General features: G+C 47.1%; 1 protein-coding gene across 2 annotated transcripts; it reads right to left on the bottom strand.

Moving 5' to 3' along the window:
• Positions 1-3,336: 3,336 nt before the first annotated feature.
• On the bottom strand, positions 3,337-5,238 carry LOC100280486 (uncharacterized). Of its 2 annotated transcripts, XM_008663636.3 has the most exons (3): positions 5,024-5,238; positions 4,690-4,831; positions 3,337-3,797 (listed from the first exon to the last, which is right to left on the bottom strand). In XM_008663636.3, exons 2-3 carry the CDS (start codon positions 4,780-4,782, stop codon positions 3,570-3,572), a joined length of 321 nt encoding a protein of 106 aa, XP_008661858.1. In that variant the 5' UTR covers positions 4,783-4,831; positions 5,024-5,238; the 3' UTR covers positions 3,337-3,569.
• Positions 5,239-19,495: the final 14,257 nt, after the last annotated feature.

Below are 19,495 nucleotides of genomic sequence, written 5' to 3'. Positions count from 1 at the left end.
TATATAAATGTATATACAACAAAGATTTGCAAAATCTAAACTACTGTCCGCGACTCATTTCCAAATGTCTCTAAACATTTATTTACTTTTGGTTGCAATTTTTTTTCTTGCAATTAGAATTAATTAATGAAGAATTAATCTAGACATAAACAAATACACCAAGAACATGGGGTGTTGCAACTTGCAAGTCAAACCTCCTGACATTATCACAGGGACGGACATGCCTTCAGAGACTCGTGGCAATGCCTGAGGCTATCCGCACTCATTCAACTCTAAAAATTCACTCTAAAAAGAATATTCCGTCCTAATCAGCAATATTCTCTACTCTATACAACAATTCCCTGCGCTCATGTTTACTCTACATCTCAACTCTATACCAACTCCCACGTTTTATATTATTTTTCCCACTCTCCTACCCCGCCTACCTACCTCCCCGCTCGGCACTCCGCCTCCCTCGCGGCAGACAGCAGCCGCTCGCCTCCCCTCCACCCGCTCGCTCTTCGTCCTCTGCCTTGCCTCCACCTCCCCAGCCTCCTTCCCTCCGGCCGGCCACCGCGCCTCCTTCCCTCTTCCTCCTCCCCGGCGTCGAGCGGATCCGGGCCGGCGCGCCGCTCTCCTCTCCCACGCCGGCGCGCGCAGATCCGGCGAGGAGGCGCGCGGATCCAGCCCGGCGGCTCGCGAATCCGGCTCGGCCACGCGCGGATCCGGCCAGGCGGCTCACGAATCCGGCGAAGCCACGCGGATCCGGCGAGGAGGCGCGTGGATCCGACCCGGCGGCGCGCTGTCATCCTCCACCGGCTCCAAGACGTGGCCGCCTGCTCCTCCGTCCAAGTCCGGCATCGCGCGCGAGGAAGAGGTGGTTGTCCACGTGGAGGAATAGGGTATCCACTGCAAGACGCTATATCTGAGGTTCGAGCTCGCCTTGGGCCCGGTGCAGTTGGTCATACAGTCCACCGCTGCAGGGATATTTTACTGTAAATGGCGATGCATCCAGTTTGCAGTCCGCGAGTGCAGATAGCCTGACCATGCCTCTAGGCACACGTCGCTCACGAGTCACGACGATACAAAAGATGCAGTAACTGTTGCCTATGACATCACAGAACCTGCTGCCATGCCTTCGTTCTTCATAGGAGTCACGAAGGATTTTGGTCTCCAAAATATGTCAAGTCTATTTTTTTTGGATAAAATATGTCCAACCGCGCTGGGATGGAAGTACACGGTTATCTCTCGTGCCTTGTCAAGTCAATTTTGGTCTCTAAAATATGACATGTAGGCGTTGAGGGAGGCAACGTCAACGTCAAGTCAGTCTGGGTACGATAGAAAGGCTATGTGTTTTCGGTGTCAACGAGAGACGGGTTGAAATCAACCTTGGACTGACCTCGTCCCTTATTTTTTGAGGGATAGCCTCATCCACCATTTTTTAAGAATATTTTTTGACCCTGACTCTGGATCTCAAAACCAAACGCGGGTGAAGTTAAAATAATCTCATTCCATCTCTCTTCGTCCTTCCTCATCTCTCCATCCAAACACACACTAATACCTCGGCGCTATATATCCTATGACGCTGTTATTTCAGTGTCATGGTCTATGATATCAAGCAAAGAGTTTAAAAACGACAATAGTTTTTTCAGACATCGTCCAAACATTACATTTTTTTAGAGAGGACTAAAATAAAAAAAATCGGTAGCTGTGACTGAATGTGTGCTATACGTTCCTATTTAACGAAAGCAAAGTGCAAATAATTGTGGTCCATGCGCAAGCAAAGCGACGTTTCTGTTTAGCAAATGGCGTTTCTTGTTTAGAAACCATCCATAATCAGGACCTCTCCGTCTAAAACTTTAAATTATTAAGCTCTATATTTTAAAACTAAAACAGTACTGTACTCTAAAATTGAAACCGCCTCATATATTAGAACTTTACAAGTGAGCTATAAAGTGTTCTAAAGCTTTTAAAGCTCTAAAGTGTAGGATTGTGGATCCAAACAAACCCTTAACATATATTATAGTATTCCTAGGTAGGCAGTCGACTAGTGCCATAGCACACAAGACTTAGCGATTAAGAAATGTCGGCTATGGAAATCCAAAGCGGGTCCTTCCTTCCCGGCTCCGATGCACGGTGACATCCCAAAACAGGCTCGTGCCTGTAAGGCTAAGCTTTCACTGTCACGTCTAAACCTCCTACCACGGTCGAAACATAAACCGCCAGAAGAAAAGTGACAATGACGAGGGTTTCCAATAACCGGTGGTTCACAGAAAACCGGCAGTAATACTCCCTCCATTGCAATTTATAATTTGTTTGACTTTTTGATTAGTTTTTTGCAATTTATAATTCGTTTGACTTTTTTATTAGTTTTGTGTGTGCAACACTGTGGATTCATTACACAAGTCGACGGTGTATACCTGCACTATCTGATCTGTACCCAAGCCGAAAGTGATCATAGATATACCATTGTCGGCTTATGTGTTGACCCAACTTTAGATGTATTATAGCAACTAAGTTTCAACATGGTGGCAATTTCTCTGTGTTATTTCATCATTCCTGATAAAATCCAATGCCAATTTCTGTGCAACTTTCTCCCACAAGACCAAGATTGCAAAGCTTTACTTATAGACCACCAAGTTATGCACATTTGAGACCATGGTTTTGGAGCAAAGAACCATATGCAATATCTGATTCACAGAAACATGTCACTGAGGCAAGAACAGAAGAGTGTGATGCAAATACTGCTTTAAAACAATAAAAAAAACAGATAGCGAAAGGCAAGAGTTCTCAAACTGAACCTAACTGCAACCTAATCCCACAAGGTTTTGGACATGGAACCCTGACCCTTCTTCAATCATGGAAAGGTCATCACTAGCTCACCAGATTTTCAACTTGCCTGCATAGTACAGATCAAAGCAGTTCACAGATGAATTATTAACACTGTAAAAATAGGTACTCTTGATCAGTCTAAAGATTTCGATAGGTATATCACATGAAGGACCAGTTCGTTAGCCAAACGTATCAAATACACGCTCCCTTTTTAAAACAACAGTCTGAATACCAAGAGCAACATCAACAGACAGAGAAATACATGTACAGCGTTTAGGAAACGATAATACCACAGAGGATTTCATCTATAATGTTTCGTTTACCAATGTTAAATCAGTGTCATGTCAACTAAGCTATTCCCTTGTCAAGGAACCACAAGTATCTTCTCATGTTCTTCCTACAGAACCAAACATAGAATCAGGCGTTGGTTTTTCAGCAACCTGATAAGACCCACCCCCAACGACAAATCCCGCACTACATTCTTACCCAGAATGAGGATGGAACAAATTTTGAGGGCCCACCATGTTATGCACATTAGAGGCCATTCCATACCAAATAACCAAATGAAGTACCTTATTCACACAAATGAACATGAACAAGTGTGTGCTTTACAATTGTCACTGAGGCGTGAACATGGGGCACCTTAGCACTGCAATCCACGGAGGAAAAGCTATTTACAAGGACACAAACATCCAAAAGCACACTAAATGGCCATTTCATCTTCACCAGAACATTTGGTGATTGGCAACTTGGGGGCACTACCAGTTTTCCTTCACAATCTTTGACTTCTCGAATATGAATTTTCCTTCCTTGTATTTCTGCGTCTCTTCATATGCTCTCACATACTTCCAGCCCAACACCTCACGGCAGTCATTACAGTAGATATCAGCAACTGTGTGTAGCCCTGTCATGAGGTGTCTATCCTCCTTCGCCCCCACAACTACGTTCATGGCATGAGAGAACAGAAACGCACGGCCATTCCTCCCCTAAAACAGAAAAAAAGGAAGAAGGCATCATCATCCAGGCGCCAGCAGAAGACTCAGCTAGTTACAAAGAATTTTCCAGTCCCTAATGACACAGAGCTTACAAATTGTTTCAGACACAATACTTGGGATCCTGGTTTTTGGTTGTGCGTTCAGCACCAAGTCAACGAGAAGGTATCCAGTATTCCATTCTTCCCAGATTCCCAAGCTCCCATTTGGGAAAAAAGGATATCCAAATGTGCCCGGAAAATTATAAATAAAAATATGAATGGATAGGTGATGCAAAGTTTAGTTTTTTTAAATATCTATTAATGGATAGGCTCTGTTTGGTTCCACCCAACTCAAGTTTAGCTAAGGCCCTGTTTGGTTTGGGGTGACTAAAGTTTAGTGACTAAAGTTTAATCACTTTTAGTCTCTAAATAAGCAAACATGGTGACTAAAGTGAGGTGACTAAACTTTAGTTCTTTAGTCACCAAGGAGTGACTAAATGGAACTAAAGTAGGATTGTTACCTTATTTATCTTCTACACTTTCTTCTTGCAGCAAACATCCACTAATTAATAGGGATAATACAGTCATTATTCACAACAATTAATGCTCTTTAGTCTGATTTAGTCACTAGAACCAAACGGTGTGCTTTAGTGACTAAACTTTAGTCTAGTGACTAAAAGAACCAAATGTATTGGCCAGCTAAAGGTTAGCTAGCAATGCGGTGTTTGATTTACTAGACCTAGCTAATACAAATAAAAAAGACAGATATAAGTATTCTTTTGAGTGTATGACCTACGGAAGGACTCTCGGTTTCGTAGAGAACAGAGGTGTCCTGGTAATTGCAGAACCTCCTAAGAAACAACTCGCCCGGTAGTGAAGGAGAGGTAATTGCGGGGAGTTCGGACCTGAAAGGCCTTGGAGATGACGTCGTCGTGAAGGCAAACGTGGTTCCGGCAAGTGCAGCAACTGTAGACGCGCGGTCCCACAAGCTCCGCCATGGACCGACGCTGTCCCGCGAAACCTCGACTAGGCCCCGACCACCCAATCCTGCAATCCAAGGGTCGGAACACCAGTTCTTTCAATTCAATTACATTTTTTTTCCAGAACCGAAAACCGCATCGATGATGGGAGAAACATGGTGGACAAGGAACCGCTGGACCCCCAAATCCGAGCACGGGAAAGGGAGGAGCGGAGGACGTGAGGGTGAGATTAGCCTGTAAGCGCGACGGAGGTACTCACCGATGCGGCGCGGAACGGTAGGCGCGCGGAGAGTAGCCGATGTGAGGGAGGTGGAGAAGCGGGTTAGAGAGAGACGGCGGCAGGGCAGGGGGTTGGCGTCGGAATCAGGAGTGAGATGGTGGATTAGGGCATGTACAGCCCACATACATATATTAAAAACACATACAGTAATACAGACAACACAAAAAGACAAATTATATAATAAGTTATCTATTTACGATGTCTATATAGTTTTTAATTCATATAATAGTCTTTATTGTAGTTTTTATGGAGCTGCTGCTGCACAAGTACACGATAGGCATCCTTTGTTGCCGTCGTCGTACACCGGTTGTTTCACGGTCTTCTTAGCATCGGACCACGAGCCACGACACGGCTACAACCTCTTTCTTCACTAACTACATGCCACATTGGATTATTGCTTTTAATCATCGCTTGCGTGCCTGTTTATAGATGGCACATTAACTTGTGTTGTAGGGAAATATAGATGTCTAGATGGACCGTGCCAACCAAGTGGTCTGGAACCGATAAGGATTGACGGGCCGCAACATGACACATTATGTTAGAAAATAGGTTTGTGCTGACTCGATCGATTTACGTGTTGTGTTTGGGTTATACAGTAAACACGATATGTTGATCGTACAATACAACTAAATTGGTCGGTCTGTGAAGTCCACACCCCACTGTCGTATGAAACCTGCCCCTCGTGGCGGTCCCACGCTACCCTTCGCCCTTCTGCTTCTAACAATCCCTTACCCCTCCTCTCCCCCTCTAAGGCGGCGAGCTCCCTCACTCCCTCCTTAACGCCTTCGACGCGGCGACGATGCCTGCCTCCCCGCCATTGCATAAAATCTGCCCTGGCACTCCCTCGTTCGGTCGCCCTCCTTCTCCTAGCAAACTCTAACCCCCTCCTCTTATCCCTTCGACGCACGAGCCAACAACGTTGTCCCTTGCTCCCTCCTCCTCATTGCCTCCGAAGACATCTTCTCTTCTCTAGCCACTCTCCTCTTCTCTGTCACATGTAGATCAAGATCTGGTGTCGGTGGCCTTCCTCTTCTTCGGTGACGGTGGACTGGATCTATGTCAATGGTGTTCATGCCATGATGTGCTTCCTGTTAGGCCATCTATTTTGTTTGTCTTATCTACCCTCCCACTCCTACCTTCCACTCTACCTCTGACCTCTACTCCCCGCCTCTCTCTCTAGCTGCCTCATTGGCTCATTCTCACTACCTTGTTATCACTTTTTATCATGGTCATCTTGTTCGCCATAGGTGGTTTCATTGCTCCTGTCTAGCTACGCTCTCGCTTCTCGACTCCTCACCAAACCCTAACCCTAACTAATTGTCTCTTGTTTCCTCTCACTTGCAGATAGCGAGGAACTGATGTGTTGTCGATGGAGGGTCGGCATGACCTAACCTCCATGAACTATGAGTTCAAGATGATGGGGACAGACATAGGATGACGAGGATGACTTGCAAGCTAGGCGGGATGACCTATTCAGCAACACTAATCAGGCTCGAATTGACATCAATGTCGTCAACGGTGAGGACGGTCAAGGTGCCGCAGCCCCTGGTGATGCTACAACGGCGTCTAGGAGGGTGAGTACTGGTAGGAAGAAGTAGAAGTGCACTAGTGATGTCTAGGATGATGTGGATGAGATCTTTGTCATGTAAATGGCATGAAGTGCACTAGTGAGAGCACCTAGACGAGGTGGTGAATAGGCGATCCAGCAAAACTTAACTCAACAAACCCCAAACTTGGTCTAAAATATGAGTTAGAGAGAATTAAAACCAAGTTTGAGAGTAGAGATGAAGAGAGAAGTTCCTTTCACTTGATTGCTCTATCAAGATTTAATTAGGCTTAGAGCAAAGTCACAAGTGAAGATTGGAACAAGGAGAACTTAAAAATTACAATAAAGTAAATGTCACAAGAGACACGACATTTTTTATCCCGTTGTGGCATCCCAATGGATGAGGGCTGCACTCAACAGCTCTCAAGTTATCCAAAGATCAAAGTTGAGTACCACGGTTCATCCTTATATCTCACAATATCATAGTTGTGAGAAATCTCCACAAGTTGGAGTCTCTCATGCCTTACACAAGGGATCACAATCAAATCCGGAGTAATGGAGGGAGTAGAGAACACGCACAAAGCACACCACAACAACAACACGCACAAATGCAAAGAAGAGAGCGCAACAACAAAGCGATAGAGTAACGACTCAAAAAATACGCCCAAATCTCTCTCAAACACTTCAGAGGCGTGGTCGCGGAGTCTCAGAGTTGTAGTGTGCTCAAAATATGCTTGGTGTATTTCTCCATGCGCCTAGGGGTCCCTTTTATAGCTCCAAGGGGCCTAGGAGCGATTGGACACCGGACAGTGCACGAGACTGTCTGGTGGCACACCAGACAATGCACAGTAAAATGGTTAGATGATCACTGATTGGCCACTTTCCTTCTCTGATGGGCACCGGACTATTCGGTGCGCCATTTGGTCGTTGGCGCTAGCTGATGTGGTTGATAGCCGATGGTTGTCCAGCACACCAGATTGTCTGACGCTATGATCAGACCGTCCGGTGAATTATAGCCGAGGGGGTCTGGCCACACCCTAGAGCGGCCTCTTCGTCCGTACAATCATTGGACTATCCAATGCACACTGGACTATCCGGTGGGTGGCACCGAACTGTCCGGTGCTGCCCAGACCAGCCCATCTTCTCCTTTTTTGTGCAAATTTCCTTTGGCTTCTTTTGGCTTGACTTTAGATGATCTGTAGCACTTAGACAAACACTTTGATTCATAATAGTTTGTAGTATGCCCAAACTCAAGCCCTAAAAGTGCTTCTCTTATTTTCCACAAACCCTTGGACTTGATTGCTTCAATTTTATTAACCTCATATAAAGAGTGTTAGTTCAATTAGTACACAAAACTTTTTGACTAAGTGCTAGAAACATCTTTGATCATGCTCATATGAAGAGTGTTAGTTCATAGTGGTGCGTTGAGCAGTTAATCACCAAAACACTTAGAAATGGCCCAAGGACACATTTCCCTTTCAATCTCCCATTTTTGGTGATTTATGCCAACACACCTAAAACAACTCAAAACTCACTAGCTTAATCAAATATGAGCCATCTTTTGCAAATTTGAAGTCAAATTAAACACCAATAAAGTCAGTATGAGTTTTGGTATAATTGGATCATTTTGTCACCACTTGGTTTGTTTTCACAAGAAACAAATTCTTTTTCTTACTTCTGAGTCAAAACACTTTAGTTCTACAAATCAAACCATTTTCCTAGGCTAGTTTTGATCAAAAGCCAAAGGCTCCTCTTTTATCATAAGAAAGATTTCTCCCCCACAAGAGAGTAGTTTTGCAATTAGAGGGCTCCTCTTTGCAATCAAGAGGGTTTTGATAAAAAAAGACGAGTTCAAAAACAGGCATTTTTTAAATTCACAAGCGGCGGTTGATCCAGTTGCTTTGGCGTTAGTTTCTCCCTCTTTGGCATTAAGCACCAAAAGGGAGAAACTAGTGGCCTTTAACCTCATTGCTTCACCAAAAATTGTGAATTAAGAGCAAAAGGCAATGAAAACACCAAAGATAACTTGAACAAGGTACATTGATATTGTTATGCAGTGGAAGCCTTTTCCTTTGTCCAAGTCCACCTTTTCCCATTCAATCCACCTTTGAGACTGTATCAAAATTACTCAAGCAAACATATTAGTCTCAAATGGTCAAGTTGTAGCATATCCTCCACCTTAAGATATGCATCAAACTTGTGAGGTCCGGGGATGACATTTTATAACTTGAGCACCAAAGTAAGCAATAAAACAAAATTAAGCTTAGGAGAACATGATCAAAGGCCTAAAGACACATATGTGCTATAGATCAATCCAATCTTCATGAATCTAAGACATTTAGCTCACTATGCATCTCACAAAACCTTCTTTCATCTAAAGGCTTGGTGAAGATATCGGTCAGCTGGTGATCGGTGCTAATATGGCAAATATCGATATTTCCCCTTTGTTGGTGGTCTCTCAGAAAGTGATGACGAATGTCTATGTGTTTAGTGCGGCTGTGTTCAATAGGATTATCCGCCAAGCGGATTGCACTCTCATTATCACATAGCAGTGGGACTTTGCTTAGATTGTAGCCAACGTCCTGGAGGGTTTGCCTCATCCAAAGTAGTTGTGTGCAACACTAGCCTACAACAACATACCCGACCTCGACGGTGGATAAGGCAACATAATTTTGTTTCTTAGAGCTCCACGACACCAGGGACCTTCCTAGAAACTGAGAAGTCCCAAATATGCTCTTCCTATCAACCTTGCACCCGACATAATTGGAGTCTGAGTATCCAGTCAAGTCAAAGGTAGACCCCTTAGGATATCAGAGCCCAAAGTGAGGCATATGAACTAAATATCAAAGAATTCGCTTCACGACCACAAGGTGAAATTCCTTGGGTCGGATTGAAATCTAGCACACATGCATATGGAGAGCTTAATGTCCGGTCTACTTGCACACAAATAAAGCAAGGATTCTATCATAGACCGGTATACCTTTTGATCTATGGACTTACCTCCTGCGTTGAGGTCCAAGTGTTTGTTGGTTCCCATGAGTGTCTTGATGGGCTTTGCGTCCTTCATCCCAAACATCTTAAGAAGATCTTGCGTGTACTTCATTTGGGAGATCAAGATGTCGTCCTTGAGCTGTTTCACTTGGAATCCTAGGAAGTAGGTCAGCTCGCCCATCATAGACATCTCGAATTTCTGTTTCATCACCCCACTAAACTCCTCACAAGGCTTTTGAATAGTAGAACCAAATATTATGTCATCGGCATATATTTGTCATACAAAAAAAATAACCATTGCCAATCTTTGTAAAAAGAGTAGGATCAGGTTTCCCGACCTTGAGAACATTAGAAATAAAGAAATCTCTAAGGCATTCATACCATGCCCTTGGGACTTGCTTAAGTACATGGAGCGCCTTAGAGAGCTTATACACTTGGTCGAGGTACCTGTCATCCTTGAAGCCAGGGGGTTGCTCCACGTACACCTTCTCCTTGATTGACCCATTGAGGAAGGCGCTCTTCATGTCCATTGATAGAATTTAAAGGAATGGTGAGCAACATAGGCTAATAAAATTCGAATAGATTCAAGCCTAGCTATAAGAGAAAAAGTCTCCTCAAAAGCCAAACCTGTGACTTGGGCATAACCTTTTGCCACAAGTCTTGCCTTGTTTCTTGTCACCGCCTCGTACTCATCTTGTTTGTTGCGGAACACCCACTTAGTTCCCACAACATTTTGCTTTGGTCGTGGCACCAGGCTCTAGAATTCATTTCTTTTGAAGTTGTTTAGTTCTTCCTACATGGCCATCACCCAGTCTGGATCCTGCAAGGCTTCTTCTACCCTAAAAGGCTCAATAGAAGAAACAAAGGAGTAGTGTTCACAAAATTTAGCAATACGTGAACACGTAGTAAGTCCCTTGCTGATGTCACCAAGGATTTGATCCACCAGATGATCCCTTTGAATGTTGGTGTGGACTTGGGTTGAAGGTGCATGTGATACTTCTTCCTCCTCTTTGTCTCTTTCCTCTTGTGCTCCCCCTTGACCCATGCAATCATCTTGAGGTACATGTTCCTCATCTTGAGTTAGGGGTTGCACCATTGTTGAGGAAGAAGGTTGATCTTGTACTTGTTGTTCATGTGGTCGCACATCGCCTATCGCCATAGTCCTCATTGCGGCCGTCGGAACCTTGTAATCATCTATGTCATCAAGATCAATTTACTCTCTTGGAGAGCCATTAGATTCATCAAATACAACATCACAAGTGACTTCAACTAGTCTAAAGGATTTGTTGAAGACCTATATGCTTTGAATCATAACCAAGTTAAAACCCTTCAACGGCTTTGGGAGCAAACTTTGAATGCCTAACTTTCTTAACCAAAATGTAGCATTTGCTCCAAAATACATGAAAATAAGAAACATTGGGTTTGTTACCGGTTAGGAGCTCATAAGCCAACTTCTTGAGGAAGCGATGAAGATAGAGGTAGATTATGGCATGCCAAGTCATATTCACGGCTTCCGATCAAAACTGCTCTGGCATCTTGTGTTCTCCCAACATAGTTCTTGCGATGTCAATGATCGTCCCGTTCTTCCTCTCCACCAAGCCATTTTGCTGTGGAGTGTAGGGGGCAGAGAAATCATGCTTGATACCTTCCTCCTCAAGGTACTCTTCTACTTGAAGATTCCTGAATTTCGAACCGTTGTCGCTCCTTATATTCTTCACGTTTAGCTCAAACTCATTTTGAGCCTACCCTAATAATCGCTTGAGAGTTTCTTGGGTTTCAAATTTATCCTGCAAAAAGAATACCCAAGTGAAGCGGGAATAGTCATCAACAATAATGATACCATACTTACTTCCCACGATGCTAAGATAAGCAACGGGCCCGAAGAGATCCATATGTAGCAACTCCATTGGTCTTGATGTCGTCATTATGTTCTTGCTTGGATGACTTGTTCCCACTGTTTCCCTGCTTTACATGTTGCACAAGGTCTATCTTTCTCAAAACAGACATCAGTTAGTCCTAACACATGTGAAAGAGAAATAGGGTTAACATTTTCCTATAATTAATTTTGGTGTTTGATCGTCAACACAAACACATGGACTAACTATTTGCTCTAGAACTCATGTATTATAGGTGCATAAGGTTCAACACAAACCAATAAAAGAATCAAGTTAGGGACCCAATTGAAAAGGAGCAAAAGGAATCGAGTGTGTTGAAAAATGGCGCACCAGACTGTCCGGTGCACCAGAGCCATACACTCTGAAGCAGCCACTCTCGGGAATTTAACGACGCCCTCCGTTATAATTCACCGGACTGTCTGGTGAGCCAGCGGAGCAACGGCTACCTGCGCCAACGGTCGACTCTGACAACAGCCACAGTGAGCAACAGTTCCACGTAGAAGTCAGAGCAGCAAAGTCAGAGGGGCACCGGACTGTCCGGTGTGGCACCGGACTGTCCGGTGCCGCAAGAGGACAAAGCTCCAACGGTCGTCTCTGCTCCAAACCCAAACAGTTGGGTGACATGGTGGCGCACCGGACAAGGAACAATGCCTGTCCAGTGGCTGTCACACCCGGTTTTAGAAGGCAAACCGAATGCGAACCATGTACGTGCCAGGATCAGTTATTCACGTACACAACAGTTACATAACATGGACATCATCACACAGTGCTCAAAATAGTATTAAAAGGGAAATAATAGTCGATTACATCATACGTCTGAGACGTCCATATAGTCCTTACAATAAATCAAAGTGCGGAAAAGAAACGTAGATAAACGCGGCCTTCACAGGCAGCCGACTGGGGGTTGCCGCTAACCCACGCCTAGAACTCGTCGTAGCCTTGGAACTCCTAGAAGTCTCCTTCCACGGCTTCATCTTCTCCTGAGCAGTGGTTGCAATGCTGATAACCTAGGGATGGGGGGGTTTGGTGTGTAGAGCAAGGGTGAGTACACATCAACATACTCAGCAAGTATCCTGTTTGGCTGTAGTGGACTAGCTTTATGTGGGGATAAGTCAAGCAGTTGCTTTTAGTTGGTCAAATTATTATTTACTAATAGAAAGCTAGGTTTTAGCATTAACCCAAGTTATTAGCCCGATGTACCCTTTCCAAACGGAAAGAATACCACTTACCAGCACCATAGTCATAACCAAAACCGTCGATCTCATAGTCACCTGTACCATAATGTCTCTGATCAAGTACCACTAATCACTGGAGCTCCCTTGGCCGCTCATAACCGCGAGCACGGCTGATATATCAGTTTTCAAACACTCTGCAGAGGTTGTGCACTTTACCCACAAGCCGTGATTCCCATTCTTCCCGGAGAGAGCTACTCCCCATTAACCACTACCTAGGTGGCCTAGCAGGGCATCACTATGTAGCCTTTACAAAGATTCCCCGGGGCTGTAGCCACCCGTTAGGTTTCCTAAATGCACCGCACTCCTCCCCAAGGGGCGAACCCAAACTTGGCAGAGCGAGCCGCATACACCGAGCCCCATTGACGGCACGATGGCTAAGTGAACTACACCCCGGATCCTCCAATTATTCAGCTAAGGGCATCCCATTCCACCCTCATGGTTGCACTGTTTTCCCGGGCGGTCATCCATAGAACAGGTCCTTACGGAGAGGCACTCGAGAAACCACTCGAGCCCCCTTGAAGACCACAAGTACAACATCATAATAAGAGAAGGGAAAACAGCGTATCATAGATAATCTCATCATGTTCATTGATTAGAGTTTGAGCAATAGCATAAAGCTAGACAATAATAATCCAACCCAAATAGGTAAACAAGGACATGGATAACAAAAGCTAGTCAATCCTTAGGCATAAATGTGTAAAGCGGGAGGTGAATTAAAGAATGAATAGGACAGAGATAGGTCAAGGGACACTTGCCTCCACCAACCGACTGCTGCTCAGGGGCTTCTCCTGCTAGTTCTTCGGGCTCTTCAACCGGATCGTTCTCTATGCGATTGCAAGCATACATACATCCATCCATTTAAATTAGGAAACAAACAGTACACCATACAAGAGAACAAATAAAGTAAACATGCATAGAATATCACATACGATAATGAATTTACCTTGATTTGAAAGAAACGAGAGAAGGTCTCGCAGGGGTTAAGGCTTATGCTCGAGGTGCACTACGGGTAAACGAATAACTAGACGTCACGTGCTCTAATTCCAATTGGTTCTAATAAAAGAATTAGCTACATGCACTAATGTAAACGTGACCACTTTTAGTAGATTATCATTGAATGAGATAGATGATTAGCTATACAAATTAACTAACGTAACCAATTTCCAAATTGAGGCCCCTATCTTATTAATATGAACAACGGGATTAGCGCGCATAGGACACGGGGGGGGGGGGGGGGGTAGACGGGGCGTCTGGGGGGGGTAGACGGGGCACGACTGGTCGTGCCAAGGCACGCGCACTACGCGAGCACGCGCGCGAGACCGCACGCACACGCCACGAATTAGCCGTGCGCACGTCGGGGCCGAGCGCTAGCCGAGCTCAAAGCCGCGCGCTAAAGGCACGCTGGGCCGAGCTCGAGGCCATGCCGGGGCCGTCACAATGCGAGCAAGGCACGGCGGGGCGAGCGAGCGAGCACGGCGCACGGGCGGGGCCGGGACGGCACGGGGCCGAGGCGGGCGAGGCCGAGGCGGGCGCGGGCGCGGTGGGGACGGCCGAGCCAGGGCGGGGCGGCCGAGCGGGGCTCGCGCGGGGGCGGCCGAGCCGGGGCAGCCGGGGCGCGGCGAGGGGCGGGCTCGCCGGAGCGAGGCGCGCCGGGGCCGGGGGCACGGCCGAGGCGGGGCGGGGCGGCCGAGTCGAGCTTGCCGGAGAGCGGCGCGGGGAGGGCGGGCGCGGGCGAGGCCGGGGCCGGGGCCGGGGCCGAGCGCGACGGGGCGGGGCGGCGCGAAGCGGAGCGGCCGGGCGCGGGCGACCGAGGGCGGCCGAGCCGAAGGCGGCCGGGGCCGGGGCCGAGCTCGCCGAGCCGGGGGCGGCCGAGGGCGACGCGGGGAGGGCGGCCGAGCGGGCGGCCGAGCGCGGGCGAGGCCGGGGCGACCGGGGCTGGGGCCGAGGCGGGCGCGCCCATGGCGCGGGGGGCAGGGGACGCCGGCGGGAGAGAAGGAGGAGGGAGGGGAGGAGAGGAGGGAGGAGAGGGGGAGAAACCTCACCGGAGAGGGAGGCCGGCACGGCGGTGGCGCCGGGGAGGGGCGGCGGCGGCACGGGGGCGGGACGGGGGCAACGACGGCTAGGGTTAGGGTGAGGGAGAGAGAGAGGGGATGACGAGCGGGGCCCGCGGGGAGGGGATTTTTTGGAAAAAGAAAAGGGGAGGGGGGGCGGCTGGGCCGGCTGGGCCCAAAGGGGGAGGGGGGCGCGGCTGGGCCGCTAGGCGGCCCACGGCGGGAAGGGAAGGGGGGGCGGCTGGGCCGCCGCGAGGCTCACGCGGGGGGAAGGGGGGCGGCTGGGCCGAAAATGGGGAAGGAGAGGGGGAGGGAGAAAGAAAAGGTTTTCTTTTTCTAAAATTTATTTTCCTCTAAATGATGCATTCACACTTTTAAACAATCAAAGGGTATGCATGGTCCGGCATGGTGCATCACACAAAATAGAATATTTTAGGGTTTTGCTTTACATGGGACCTCAAGCCGAATCCCGCTATACTTTGGAAAAGATCAAGGTTTAGCGAGGAGAAAAGGGAAAAGGAAAGGGTAACGCCTGAATTTGGTGAGGGAAAAGAAGAAAAAAATTCTACCCCCAAATTCAGGGTGTTACAAACCTATCCCCCTTAAAAGAATCTCGCCCTCGAGATTCAGGGTTGGCTAGCAAAGAGCTCTGGGTATTTAGCTATCAGATCATCTTCACGCCCCCAGGTTGCTTCTTCCTCTGAATGGTGATTCCATCTGACCTTGCACATTCTGATGGTCTTCCTTCGGGTGACTCTGTCTGCAACCTCAAGGATTTGCACTGGCTTCTCAACGTAGGTCAAGTCCTCCTGGACTTCAAGACCTTCCACTGGCAACTGCTCTTCTGGCACACGCAAGCACTTCTTCAACTGAGACACATGAAAGACATCATGCACAGCAGACAAATTCTCTGGCAGACTGAGTTGATAGGCCACTTCTCCACGCCTTGAGAGAATTTGGTACGGACCAATGTAGCGGGGTGCTAGCTTGCCTTTGACTCCGAACCTTTTGACTCCTCTGATCGGTGACACTTTCAGATAGACAAAGTCTCCGACTTCAAAACTCAGCTCTCTTCTTCTTGTGTCTGCATAACTTCGCTGCCTTGATTGTGCTATCTTTAGATTCTCTCGAACCATCTTGATGTTCTCTTCGGCTTCAAGCAGAATGTCTGGCCCAAACACCTGCTTTTCTCAAGGCTGATCCCATTGCAACGGAGTTCTGCAACTCCTTCCATAGAGCGCCTGAAATGGTGACATCTTCAAACTGGCCTGGTAACTGTTGTTAGAGGAAAACTCTGCATAAGGCAATCTCTTGTCCCATCCGGACTGATCCTGCAACGCAGAGGCTCTCAACATGTCTTCAAGAATTTGATTGGTTCTTTCGGTCTGACCATCTGTCTGCGGATGATAAGCTGAACTGAAATTCAGATGTGTGCCCAAGGCTTCATGCAACTGCTGCCATAAATGAGAGGTGAACTGCGTTCCTCTGTCTGACACTATCTTCTTTGGCACACCATGAAGACAAACGATCCGAGACATATACAATTCTGCCAATACTGCACTGCTGTAGTTGGTCTTGACAGGTATGAAGTGGGCTGACTTGGTTAAGCGGTCCACTACTACCCAAATGGAATCGTAGCCGGCTCGAGTGCGAGGCAATCCGACTATGAAATCCATACCGATTTCATCCCATTTCCACTGAGGAATTTGCAACGGTTGCAACAATCCGGCAGGTCTCTAGTGCTCTGCCTTAATTCTTCGGCAACTATCGCACATAGCCACATGCTCTGCGATTTCCCTCTTCATTCTGTACCACCAGAATTTCTTCTTCAGATCCTGATACATCTTCTCACTGCCAGGGTGAATCGAATAGGCTGTCTCATGAGCTTCCTTAAGAATCAATTCCCGAATGGATTGGACATTAGGAACACACAAGCGGTCTTTGAACCATATCACACCTTCTGCATCTTCTCGAAATTCTTTGCCTCTGCCATCTAGAATAAGTCGCCGGATCTCACTGATCTTCTCATCATTCTTCTGCGCTTCTTTGATTTCACGCTCCAAGGTAGGTTCCAACTCAACTGTGACTCCTCGCGAATTGTTCAGAAATCCGAGACTCAACCTATCAAACTCCTTAGCCAACTCATAAGGCATCGGACGAGCGACCATCAGATTGACTTGACTCTTCCTGCTCAAAGCATCTGCCACTACGTTTGCTTTGCCTGGATGGTAATGGATCTCCAACTCATAGTCTTTGATCAACTCTAACCATCTTTGCTGCCTCATATTCAACTCTGACTGAGTGAATATGTACTTCAGACTCTTGTGGTCTGTGTAAACATCACATTTCTGTCCATACAGATAGTGCCTCCATGTCTTCAGTGCGTGAACCACTGCTGCCAACTCTAGATCATGGATTGGGTAATTCTTCTCATGAACCTTCAGCTGTCGGGACGAGTAAGCCACAACTCTTCCCTCTTGCATCAACACACATCCCAAACCTGTGTAACAAGCATCATAATACACTGAGAAAGGCTTGTGCACATCAGGCAAGACTAGGACAGGCGCTGTTGTCAACTTCTCTTTCAGCGCTTCGAAGGCCTCTTGGCATTTCTGGGTCCACTTGAACTCAACCTTGTTGCCTAGCAACGCTGTCATTGGTTTCACAATCTTCGAAAACCCTTCAACGAATCGCCGATAATATCCGGCCATTCCAATGAAACTCTTGATTCCTCGAGTATCTGTTGGCGCTTTCCAGTTCAGAATGTCTGCCACTTTCTTCGAATCCACGGCCAATCCTTCTTTGTTGATTATGTGACCCAAGAACAGGACTTCATTGATCCAGAATTCACACTTGCTCAACTTTGCATACAACCGGTGCTCTCGCAATCTCTGCAATACCATCTTCAAATGATCTGCATGCTCTTCTTCGCTTTGAGAATAAATCAGAATGTCATAGATAATACCACCACAAACTTATCAACGTAATCCATGAATACACTGTTCATCAAGTTCATGAAAAAGGCTGGTGCATTGGTCAAACCAAAAGACATCACAGTGAACTCATACAAACCATACTTGGTAATGAATGCTGTCTTCGGAATGTCCGAAGGTCGGATCCTGAGCTGATGATAACCTGACCTCAGATCAATCTTGGAGAACACACTGGCTCCTCTCAACTGGTCGAACAGATCTTCTATTCTGGGCAAAGGGTACTTGTTCTTGATCGTGACCTCATTCAAAGCTCGGTAATCGATGCACATCCTTTTGGTGCCATCTTTCTTTTCCACAAACAAGACAGGAGCGGCCCAAGGCGAGGTGCTTGGCCGGATGTAACCTTTCTCTGACAGCTCATCAATTTGCTTCTTAAGCTCAACCAACTCTGGTCTGGATATTCTGTAAGCTCTCTTAAAGATAGGGGCGGTTCCAAGAAGAAGCTCTATGGCAAACTCAACTTTCCGCTCTGGTGGCATACCCGGTAAGTCCTTTGGAAACACATCCGGGAACTCAGACACAATCTTGATCCTCTCAATTGGGTCTGCTTCACTGCTATCGACAGCCATCTGATAACAACTTCCTTTCTTCGGCTCAGGCGGGACTAACTCGGTCACCACTTCCTCTCCTAGTGGAGACACCAACTTGATTGTCCTCTTATCACAACTGATAACTGCCTGATACTTATCTAGCCAATTCATCCCTAGGATGACATCTATTCCCTGAGTACCCATTACTATAAGGTTGGCGGGAAATGCTATCCCCCTTATTTCCACACATACATTCAAACAAATGCTATCGGCTCGAATTCTACCACCGGCTGAGTCAATTTGAATGGAGGTTGACATGGTAGTAGTTGGAAGATTATGTGCTTCTACCCATGATGCAGTAATGAACGAATGTGTTGCTCCAGTATCAAATAACACTTCTGCAATATGGGAGTCGACTGGGAACATACCTACTATCATGCCGGGGTCTCCTGAACTGCTTCGGCCTCCAAGTGATTCAGCCTCCCTTGGTTGTAGCGCGGCTGAGAGCGATTGCCTGCTCCAGGCTGAGGCACATTCTGCTTTGCTGGGGCATTAGGGCCTGACTGCTGCTGGGCTGCCTTCTTCGGACATTGCATCACCCAGTGGCCTTGCTCTCCATAGTGGAAACATGCTCTGTTTCTGACCTGAGCTGGTGCTGCCTGACTGTTCTGCTGGGTTGCTGGGGCAGGAAGACGAGGTGCCTGCTGATTCTGCCTCTGAAACTGACCTCCTGACTGATTGCTCTGACGGTTCTGGTACTGATGCTGAGGATACTGCCTTTGGAACTGCTGATGCTGCTGAGGTTGACGCTGGTTCTGCCTGAACTGTTGAGGTTGATTGCCTGAGAAACGAGGACGGTTGCTGCTTCCAGGCTGGGGTCCACTGATCTTGCGCTTACGATCCTCCACCTCCTTACGCTTCCTCTCTGTCATGATTGCTCTATCAATCAGGTGCTGGAATGTCGGGAAGGTATGATTCATCAGTTGGTATTGCAGAGGGTCAACCAAGCCTCTCAGGAAACGGTACTGCCGCTTGGCGTCGGTGTTGACATCTTCGGGAGCATAGCGAGACAACTGCAGAAACCTGTCCCGGTACTCACTGACAGACAATGGCCCTTGCTTGAGAGCCAGTAACTCCTCCTTCTTTACAGTCATCAGGCCTACAGGAACATGGTACTGACGAAAGCTTCCTCTGAACTCTTCCCAAGTGA

This window comes from Zea mays, chromosome 10 (assembly GCF_902167145.1).
Source record: "Zea mays cultivar B73 chromosome 10, Zm-B73-REFERENCE-NAM-5.0, whole genome shotgun sequence".
In the NCBI taxonomy this organism is placed as follows: Eukaryota; Viridiplantae; Streptophyta; class Magnoliopsida; order Poales; family Poaceae; genus Zea; species Zea mays.
This window is presented reverse-complemented; position numbering and strand designations above follow the sequence as displayed.